This window comes from Pyxicephalus adspersus, chromosome Z, assembly GCF_032062135.1.
Source record: "Pyxicephalus adspersus chromosome Z, UCB_Pads_2.0, whole genome shotgun sequence".
Classification (NCBI taxonomy): Eukaryota; Metazoa; Chordata; class Amphibia; order Anura; family Pyxicephalidae; genus Pyxicephalus; species Pyxicephalus adspersus.
The window spans coordinates 54,131,560-54,142,820 of NC_092871.1; the positions used below are offsets into that span (position 1 = coordinate 54,131,560).

Consider the following 11,261-nt stretch of genomic DNA (forward strand, 5'->3'; position numbering starts at 1 on the left):
AATACCTTAATCTGTTTTTCTGTCCTCCATCTTTGTTCAAGCTTCATCTAGGGTCAGCATCTACTAGACTATGATATTTGCTCAGACATGACACAACCATAGAAGTCCTGCATGTACGTTTTCTGGTGGTTCTACTAAATGTCTGAACCCTGCTGCAGCTTGGTACAAAGTTACAGTGTGTAGTATAAATGATCATTTAGGGTGGCTGAGTAAATGCTTCAAGTCTCTAGACTGAAGTTCAAACTGTAAAGAAAAAAAAAAAAACTTTGCAACTGCTGTTTATTATACAGTATATATGGAATGTGTTACTGATCAAAAGGTAAATATAGAGAAAATATACCTTGCAAATAATACCAAATCATGCGCATGCAAATGTAAAAAAGGACATGACTTTTGATTTTACATTTGATTGAATGGCTGAAACACTAAAGCCTTCACCTCTTTCACTCAGCTGAGTAAATAATACCCTGCAGAGTAAACAACCTAAACACCTTGAGAAATTCAACCCCACTGTGTTCTTAACATGACAGTGATACTCTGACTGGTTCTCTTTATTCAGTAAAGCTACAGCTATTTTAGTGTTTTAAAAGGGCACCTGTTATACTTCCAGCTCCAGCCAGTGCTGACCCATATGCTGGATGAAACAGTGGCACTGTGACAGTCACTTAATAATCTGCTTCCCCCAACAGGAGAGAATTTGGATTCAGTGCTATATGTGTCTACTAAACTGAATTTCAATTGAATAATTTAGGTAGGTAAAGCATTGTGTACCTTAAAGCCCAATTCTGGCCTTTCCTGGTCTTTGCTGCCCTAGGGGCCCTGAGCAATTTCTCAATTTGCATTATCCTAAAAGTTGAACTGTTTGCCCTATATAATACTCTTTTTTCAATTATGTTGCATCTGGTCCAGATACATCACAACATCACATACATCACTGTTTCCAAGCTGGTTTGGCTTTAAATGGTTGCCTTTTTAAAACAAAAATATTATTTTTTATGGCTGGATGGATCTTAGAGCTGCTGATCTCATGTATACAGCTATGAGAGGGTTGCATGGTCCTTAGGAAGGTTTACTAAAGCAATATTGATGAAGGATGTGTGTATAATGATGAAGGAAAATGTATGGATGTTATTAAACATCTTTATGAAAAAATATTTTCCCTATTCCTTGTGTATTTTATAATTTGGAAAATAAACAAAAGCCACTATAATTATAATAAAAGTACATGTACCGGTATTCATATCATTGCATTACTCACCTCTTTCTGTATCACTAATGGCTCCCGTACATATACAGATCTAATCTGACCACACACCACTGATTTTGGAGAATAAAAAAAAGCAAGCTAAACACAGGGAAGGACCATTCTAAAACAATTATTTTGCAGAATTTTAAAGTAAGATAATAAAATTTTTGAATTATTATTATTAATAAAATTATGTGATTAAAATCAGTTCAAATTATCAGTTATCAGCTATGTTAAATAAATCAGTTCCAATTAAATTTTCAGTCTAAATCTCTGCATGTATGACCTGCAATGCTTTGTACAACGTCATGGTATAAGACAGCCCTATAATAATCACTAAACATATACAGTGCTGTACACTATAATGATGGTTCAGCTCTGCTGCTAGAACACATACCCATATTTTGCATGTGATAATTTTTATTGATTTTTACCGTTTTATTCTGAATTTTTCTTAACAAAGGACCTCACTTCCTGCTACATAAAATATATTGATCAATTTTTATAAAATCCTCATATAACGAACTTGCCAGTTCTTTAAAAATCGTGTAATGTCTGATCTCTTCATAATTTTGCTTTGAATAAAATCCTAAATATTTCTGTTCTTGAGAAGTATATTTTGTGGCATTGCTGTCATTTTGCAGATAAATGACACTACAATCTACTGGTGAATCTGCTCTGCAGGATGAACAGTATGGAATAGAAGAGAAGGAGGAAAGATTTGTCTATAAATTGTGATTTTCGTACACCTGAATATGGTGTGAATGCTGTTGATGATCTCTCTGGCTTGCAGCAACAATTCTTGTGCTCTGATCTTTGATAAAAAGCCCTGCAAAGCCCTTTGGAATCAATCCCACATGGTATAATTTCTTATAGTACAACATGGAAATCAGAAAAAAAAAGTTCTGGCAATTAGTTTCTCAACCGGGAGAACTTTCATAGTCAGTTTATCCAATATTCATATTTCAAACACAATCACAAATGTCATATGTTATGGCTCACTACTCTTAAGATGTGATTGTCGCATTAGTTTTCTTTTTTCTTTTGAGTTTTTTAGGTTTATTTCCACCTTGTGATTGGAATAGAGATGACAACACCCCCTCACTCTGCTCCTTCAGCATAACAGGACTCTGCCCCATTCCTCTTAATCATGACATTGCTTCTTCATTCTACTCTATCACGATAACAGGACAGGACCACAGAATTCCACTCCTTTCCTGATCTCCATGACAATGATTACTCACTCTGCTCTAGTGTTTCCCAACCAGGGTTTAATGGAACTTTAGGGTTCCTTCAGAGGTTGCTAGGGGTTGTTTGGACAATGACCATTTTGTGCCTCTTAGGTCAGTTTAAGTGACACAAATGATGTTTTTGGCTATCTGTAAGGGAGATTTTCTTTCCACTGGCCATATAAGAGACATTCTTCAAGGGCTTCCCTAATGACCTGAAAGTTATTTCAAGGGTACCCCCTATGTTAAAAAGGTTGAGAAAGTTCCCCTACCACCTCAAAATACTTGAGTTGGTGCCACTTTCAGGTATTTTTGAGTGTTTGGAAGTGATTTTTACAAATGGTCTCAGGTAAAAAACAAAAACAAACGGTTTCCTAGGCTTTTGCAACTATTTTCAAACTCCCAGAGATGTTTACAGATGTCTGAAAAAGCATAACAGTGATCACCTGTTACTGCTCGTGTTTGACAACTATGAAGGCCTTGGAAAACCATATAAACTTCATGTAAAAATGCTGTCCTTGTCCCTACTGGGGCGGGGGGGGGGGGGGGGGTTCAACCTGTCTATTGTTCCTGGTAACCATTATAACTTGGACAGAAAATGACGGGATATCAAAAAGTCACTACTGTTATTACAAGAGGAGGTGAGGAGGGCACCTTCCTTTCCTCTCTACATGGGGAAAGTTTTCTCTGTCTCCAGGATAAAAACTGAAGGGACCATGTGATATTGTGGGGGATTAGCACGTGAAAAAAGCAAGTGGACCAATTTGTGAAAAGTCTTTTTACATGCTCCAAAAAATTATAGTTTTTCTCAGCACAATTAAACAAAACCCAAGGGTAGCTTACATCAGCTTGTAAGAAAGTGCAGTATTTTTGAGACCACAGTACAGTCCTCTACAGTACAGTTTTAGCAATTATTCCACAGCCCAAAAATCAAATAAGCAGCTTTCCATCCAACGAAACACAGCTCTTCCGCAGAGCTCAGATTTTAGCTTGTCTGCAGCCTACCTATTGCCATTCTACTTCCCAAAACCAAGACTCATCTGACACAGCCCATCTGTGTAATTTATTGACAGATCCCCAGTCTGGCTGGAGCCAAACCTAGGTGTGTACCTAGGTGGAGTGGGAAGGCCCACTCAGTACCTACTTTCCCATTACAAAGCCCCGAAACAACTAAAACACGACACCCTGGTTTTGAAGAGCACATGCTCTGTATAAGGAAGAAACATATCTCCTATTCAGAACCCATTCCTACACAGACAAACCTGCCCTGAACAGACAAACATGAGAAAAAAAAAATCCTTGTACTCTGATCTGAGGTAAAAATCCCTATGGTTTCCTATGGTACAGTATGAAAAATGTACCATCTCAGAGCTAGGGGCCTAAACGTTCATAGTCCATTCAAAATTTGATTTTTTTGAGTCACTGTAAAATTCTGTAACGTGTATCTAAACAATCACATGGTGTCATATGTTATGGATCGCTATTCCTTAGATGTGAAGGCTACATTAGTTTTCTTTAAAGTTTTTCCTAAATTTATTTTCACCTTGTTAATGTATATTAAACACATCATCTCCTAAGAAGAAAACCTTCCATCACTCTCATACTCCATCAGGAATACAGGACAGAGATCCCCCCTCACCTCTTCTCCATGACAATGCTCCCTCCCTCTATTCTATCAGTATAACAGAATATGACCACCTGCCGCTCAGCTCTTCCTCATTACAACACTCCCTCACTCTACTCTATCAACAAAACAGGATAGGACCACAAGACTCTGGTCCTCCCCTCTTCTCCATGATAATGCTCCCTCTATCAATATACCAAGAGAGGACCACAAGACCCCGCTCCTCACTTCTCTATGACAACGCTTTCTTACTCTATCCCAGGGGTGTCCAAACTTTTTGCAAAGACTGCCAGATTTGGTGAGGTGAAAATGTGTGGGAGCAGACCTTTCAGCCTGACATTCTTTTAACCATTAACATTAAGGGTTAGTGTGGGAGTGGTCTGCATAGGTCCCGAACAGCACACACCCACCAGGGTGATGTGAGGGATTGCCTGTGCACCGTGCAGAGCACGTTCTTGGAAACAGAGTGGGCCTGGTCAGTCTGGATCCTGCACAGCACACACCCACCATAATGACGTAGGGGATTCCCTGTGCACACATGGGGACTGCCGTCCTGCCGATTATGCCAGCCGAGTAGCAGGCCGATAATTGCAAGGCGGTTGATCAACTCTAGCTTTTGTGTACGTGTGTATTTTTTACTGTAGTCAACAATGACGGCCTGCATTTTATTGATTTTATGATAAAGGCAGCAGGCCGGTGGAAATCTAAACAGGGTCCGCAATTGGCCCCGGGCCGGACTTTGGACATGCCTGCTCTATCCTATCAGTATAACTGGATGGAACCACAAGACTCCGCTCCTTACCCTTTCTCTATGACAGTGCTCACTCAATCTACCCTACTGTCAGGATAACAGTTTCCTCGCTGCCAATAGAGACTTGAGTTGATGCCTGCACATATTTTTAGAAGTTTGGAAGTGATTTTTATGAATAGTTTCAATTGACAAAAAAAAGGAAACTGTTTCCTATAATTTGGCAACCACTTTCAAACACTCAAAGAGTGAACAGAGTTGGCCTGTTACTGCTCATGGACACCTCATGTATAACAGTTATCGAGCCCATAGAAAACCATGTAAAATGTTTGTAGTCTTAACCCAGCCTGGGTCAATGGGAATATTTGTTCTGATTGAGGAGAGCTGGCAAGTCTTTGAGCCTCACCCAGGCTTCCCACCTGGCCAGTATCCTACCAGCCTCACTGATACATTTGGCTTCTACTTTCACTTCATGGGGACACAGGAACAATTTTATACGTAACAAAGCTTGTAACCCATCTCTTCTGTATATAAAATTAAAATAAAATGCACTGGATTTTGGGCTTTAAAGAAGACCTGATTTGAGCAAATCACACCGCTGCCATTGCACACCTTGCCCTGAGAATGCTAGTTTCAGGGCTATCATACCAAGGTCAAGACGTGTCTGGTCAGGTTTTGCTGCCACTAAGGGTTCTGATGGAGAGATTCCTGCACTTCCTGTCGTTTTGTCCCCAGAATAGGTAGTGATGAAAAATCTCTCGAAATGTCATTCTCCATTTATTCCAAAACAAATGAAATATAGGTCCGCTAAAAACTTACAGGTGATTTTCACCACTACTATCCCTTTAGACTGGAATTTCAAAATTCCAAAAAGAGGAACAAATGAAGATTCTATAGCAGGACAATTAGATTTTTTGTTCCATAAGAGGGATGATCCCTCAAAATAGGGAACAGTAGAGAGCTTTCCAAAAAGAATTATATAGAAGGTAGCCCTCATACTTCAACAGTAATCTTCTGAGAACAATTTTAGCCATAACATTGTTTTAAGTTTTGGATTGGGCATGGAAGGGTTCCAACCTCTCTAAATGTATTGCTTCCTTTGTCCCTGTTAGGGAGATTCACCTTACTTCCTGCCCTGGTGATCAAACAGGGGACACCCAGTGGAACACAGGGAGCTGTGAGATTCTGACTATAATTTTAATCTTTCATATAATATTCTTTAAAAGTTACACAAAAAAAAGATGTCAATCTCCCTGTTGGAGGGATTTTATTCCCTTTTTTTCTCAGTGACCACCCAGTAAGCAAGGAAAAAACCCCCCTGTAGTACAGATTAATAAAATGAATTGATTTTGCTCAGCTCATCACACCAACCCTACATTCACTCCTGACTCCTAATTAGGGGCTGATGAAGTGCAGCTGCCCTGGCACCGGATGTTAAATTTCAGGAGGGTGGGGTCTGTGTGTGTATGTGTGGTGCTGTTTGTCTTTCTGCTCAGAGGTGTGTTATTTGTGGTGAGTAATATTGTACAAAAATTATTTCACTCCAACAGTCTAGTAATCAAACCTGAATTGTTTTTAGGAGCACACAATGAGGCACTACAGTACATTTTCAGAAAAATGTGTCAGGGTGCATTGGGTTGCTATTCATAAAGCATAGCATAGCGTCAAACCAATGACTGAGATGCAACCACTTTACCATATTGCACATATGTGAATTGGTCCTTAGTCTGAGTGTCCCTGGGAGTTATTTTCAAAGTCTGCACTTGAATAGCAAACATAATATTTGACAAAATGTATGTGTACCATTTCTACTTCTTCTTCATTAAAGCCGACAGGGTTTTGCTGGCCTGCTTTTGAGGTGTGTATCAAACCCATGCCAACATGAGTCCTTCAGCTGAAGGCCATACATACAAAGCCTAATAGAATACTGTATTATTATTGAGGAGAAATTCAGCCATGTCAATACACCCTAAAATCCAAATATTCACCAGTGTCAGGACTGGGCCCTCTATCTGTACAGGTTCCAATTGTCCTTTATTTTGCAGCGCCATAAAAGTTTACATGGGCAGAATTCAGTAAATGTTTTTTCTCTGTGTTGCAGTACACCATGCCACATCTTTTCAACCACATTAGATGTAAGTCTCTGGTTTTTGTTGATGAAACACTTTTTAAGCAGCACCTCTTTCAAGGGAAATTCAGTGATCTAGTATTTAAAAACAGCCTTCCAGATACAATATGAATATTTCCAGCTGGGTATATGTAGGATCTGTGCAACAATCAGCAAGGTGTTGTATAGAGGTTCATTGGCACACAGTTTCAGAGGGGAGTCAGGTCATTTATTTTACTATTTCATAAATATCTCTAGTGATCTCACTAGCTCTTCATACTGAAATAATCTTGTATTGGCAGATGTTGGTAATTTCAAAAATTTTTGAAAAAAAAGATAGAAACGCTTTACTTTACATTTTCCCTTCATTTTTTTTTAATCTTTTGTGCTGTGTTCTAATGCTTTTTGGGTATATAAGGGCTGCCTCTAGCCAGAGCCCTTAAACACCTTTACAGGTTAGAGCAGTATTTCTTAACTAGGGCTATGAGGAACTCTAGGGTAGCTCCAAAGGTTTCTGGGGGGTTCCTTGATAATAAGCAGTTTGTAACTTTCAGGTCAGTTACCACTGACACCAATGATCTTTTTGGTTATCTGTAAGGGTGGCATTCTTCTTGCTGACTACCACATATCCTGTGAGTTGTAAATACAGGTGTTATATAGAGGGGGGTAACTGAAGACCTGAAGTTTATTTCAAGGGGTCTCCTCATTTTAAAAAGCTAGAGAAACACTGGGTTAGAGTATGTTGACACAAATATAATGCATTGTAGCATGTCAGCATTAGTTATCCTTTTGTTTAGGCTTTTTTTTTTCTTTTTTTTTCTGGTAGTCCTATAAAAAACCTGGGGTAATTATGCTTGCGCCATTGCATTTGGTTGTCACTGGGCTGCACGTCTGATTTGTACAATGAACATATCTTCCTCTTTTTTTACATTACATGGCATGCAGGGGGTATTCATAATTTACTGAACATGGCATAAAGAACCTCAGCTTTCTTCTAAGCTTCTGGTTCATCTCCTACTGCATGGGTAGGTACTATTTGTACTTGGCCTAAAAGGTAAAACCTAATGCTCCCACCACATCTAAAGACCTGTAAGTATGTGTGTATGTATCCATTGAATTTTGGTTCAATTTGTTTGATCTTTAATTTTTGTTCTTGATGTGTGCACAAGTTTTAAAGCTATATATTTTTTTTTGTTTTTTTTAGGATTCCCTTCAGTCATAACAACATGGTGAGAAACTTTGTTATGGCTGTTCTTCAGGATAAAGTGTACCTGCCATAACTGTTGGTTGAAGCCAATTTGTGTGCCAGCCCAAAACAAAGTCACTAGAAACTTGTGACATCAATATCAGATTTTGGTGAAATCCCCCCCCCCCCCATATGTGGCCATATAGGGGTTTTAAGCGTGTTTATTCCATGTAAAGCTAGAAAAGTTTTTTGGCTAGTGTTTCAATTTTAATTTAAACATGGTCAATGTGTGCCATTTGATTAACAGGTTAGCTGAACAGGAATGGTATTTGAGACCAAGTGATTTGGTTCCTAGCAAAGGTGGAATTAATGTGTAGAAATTGGGTTTAAGTAACCTTGATCGTCACTATTGAAAACTTTGAAAAAAAATGGTCAACTTTGCTTAAAGTGATATTTTGAAGTAATTTGGCCTGAATAGTCCATTAGCTATGTCTTGAATATTCCTAATGGCAAGAAGTCCCTGTAGTGATTCCTGGCATTGTTCCAGTCCACCTGGAAGTATTCATTCAGTGTTTCCTTGTAGTGACGTTTTCATTCACCTTTGTGTTTTTCTAGCCTCTTCAAGGCTATTTAAGACCATATAAGATAAGCATTAAGCACATAGATTGCAACCCTTAATAGGCACAGCAGGCGCACAGACTTGAAACACTGCAAAGGGATCTTGCTAATAAAATTCCCATCACTGATAAAGGAAGAGACTTTCAGGTAGTTTTTAATTTAGCACCTACTGTACACTAAATTGACTGTTTGATGGGTAAACCATTTTATGTAAACCTGACTGACAACAGTCATATGTTGGCCATTTATTTATTTTTTTCAAATGTAGTTTTACTATTGGGGCACTGACCTGAAATAAGTATGTATCCATTTTCATCAGATAAGTCTTAGTTTGTTCCTCCATACCTTGTTCAGAGCACTGAAATCAGGATCACAGCCTTTATCCCTATTTAATTTAAAAATTTGAATCTCATTGGTGGCTCCCATAATAATATCCTGACGGGTTAATTTCAAAGCCTAATGGCATATGGTGGACCAGCAGGAATTACATGTGGGGTAAAAAAGAGGAATATGAGAAAGAAATAAAGCATGGTAGTTGTAGATAACCAATGATACTCTGGAAATATTTATCTAGATACACTCTGAAAAGATGGAACATCATCAAGGAGTTTTAGCTCAGGTGTCATTAGGTCAAGATGGCTTAGTTGATATATATATATATATATATATATATATATATATATATATATATATATTATATATATATATATATTTTTTTTTTTTATTTTTTTTTTAGGGAATTTCTAAAGGACTAGGCCCACTCTGCATTTATCTGAATACAGAGGAAGGGGTCTCATTTCAGACAGACAATGAGATGTACTGGTGCTCATACTGTAACGGGAACAAATACAGAATTCATGCCAGAGAGATGAAGGACCTTAGCAGTAAATTCCATATTTCATTACTTCAAAATGGCAAGCTTTTGCTCAAGGATTTTCGAGACATGTATGTAAGTTGGGAAGACTGTGATGGAATCACCTACTTGGAGATTGAGAAAAGTACCCCTGATGAGCTGTGCGAGTTTGAAGTCTTCAACGATGGAGAAAAAGTTATACTAAAAGCCTCCAATGGCCTGTATGTTTGCAGGTCTTTTAAACATCATGGGGACATTATTGAGGCTGGTAAAACCGTAGCAGAAAATTGCTGCCGGCTTCGTACTGGGTTGGGTGACTTGTATCCTCCTTGTTTTGATATCTCAAATGTGGAGCTTAAAGATGTGTCTAAGCTTTGCTGCCGACCATGTATACTAAAGAAGGAGTTCTTTGTCAACAACACAGACGTGGTTCAGCGTCACATCTTCACCCTTGGTTGGGAGGTTCGTACTACTGATACCACCATGTGGGAAACAACTTGGGGCTTGAACTCCACATTTTCCACCACAGTCTCCATTATGGCTTTTGAAGCTACCATCGCCTACAATGGTACTTTCCAAAAGACTGCATCTACCTATCGATCCATAGTAGAGAGGAGGAGCATTACTGTGGATGTACCACAGCACAGCAAAGTCACAGCTCAGCTAGTTGTGTCTAAATTGGAAAATGCTTCAATCCCTTTTACTGCCTATATTCGCAAATCAAAGGTTAATGGTGAAACGCTTAACCTGGAAGAGAAGGGCTTGTGGAAGGGACTGGTGTACGATAATATAACTCTGGAAACCAAACTAGAGCAAGAGAGTCATTTTGTGTACCCATGTAAAGCACTGTAATGCATGTTTTGTTATTTTTTTACATGTATTAAAAGTCCTGCATGCAGCTCTTTGGTTGCTAATGGTTCTCAACAGAACTAGGCATGGGCCAGCAGATGTCACTGCCATGAAACAGTGAGCCGAGCCTGCTTATTGCAAACCTCTTGTGACCATTCAGTAATTGCAATGTGAAATGTATTTTGATCAGATATCGAATCTGTTGCTTTTCAGCCTGGTCAGGAAATGATGGAAGGGGGAATGTACATTATTTTTTTATGGCTAAAAGGTTGAAACTTGATCATAGCCTATCCTAGCTGCTTTATATACAAAAAATTAGTATTTGAACTGTTCGGCCAAAACACTTCTGCTGTCGTTTTCCAGTATGCCCTCAAATATATTCAATTAAGGATGCTGCATGAAACAATCAGATCAACTGAAAAAAAAAGATATCCGAGCAGGGCTGTCCAACTATACTCCATAAGGTCAGAATCTGCACACATTTTAAGTATATTTCAGGCAGAAAATTTAGTAAGATGTAGTTTACATGAAAATACTGGCTCTGGAGGACTAGAATTGGACAGCCCTGTTTCATCCACTTTTAGGGGTGGGTGACTGAATGTATTGTATGTTTATATATTTCACATTGTTGCAACACTGTTGTGTAGTTTCACTGGAGTTTAAGATTTCTTCTACAATAGTTCTAGAAAATAATTTTAAAAAATAAAGCAGTCTGCATTGAAATGGTAATTTCTCATGTTGCAATTTTGTATGGTAATTGTAGGTAAAGGTAAACGCTTATCAGTTTTCTCATCATTCCAA

The 11,261-nt window shown here is 38.5% G+C and overlaps 1 protein-coding gene across 1 annotated transcript; it reads left to right on the forward strand.

Annotated features, from left to right (window-relative positions):
* The first annotated feature begins 8,155 nt into the window (after nucleotides 1–8,155).
* On the forward strand, nucleotides 8,156–10,664 carry LOC140343701 (uncharacterized). The gene is made up of 2 exons (XM_072430558.1): nucleotides 8,156–8,183; nucleotides 9,495–10,664. Exons 1-2 carry the CDS (start codon nucleotides 8,181–8,183, stop codon nucleotides 10,461–10,463), a joined length of 972 nt encoding a protein of 323 aa, XP_072286659.1. The 5' UTR covers nucleotides 8,156–8,180; the 3' UTR covers nucleotides 10,464–10,664.
* The last annotated feature ends 597 nt before the right edge of the window (nucleotides 10,665–11,261 follow it).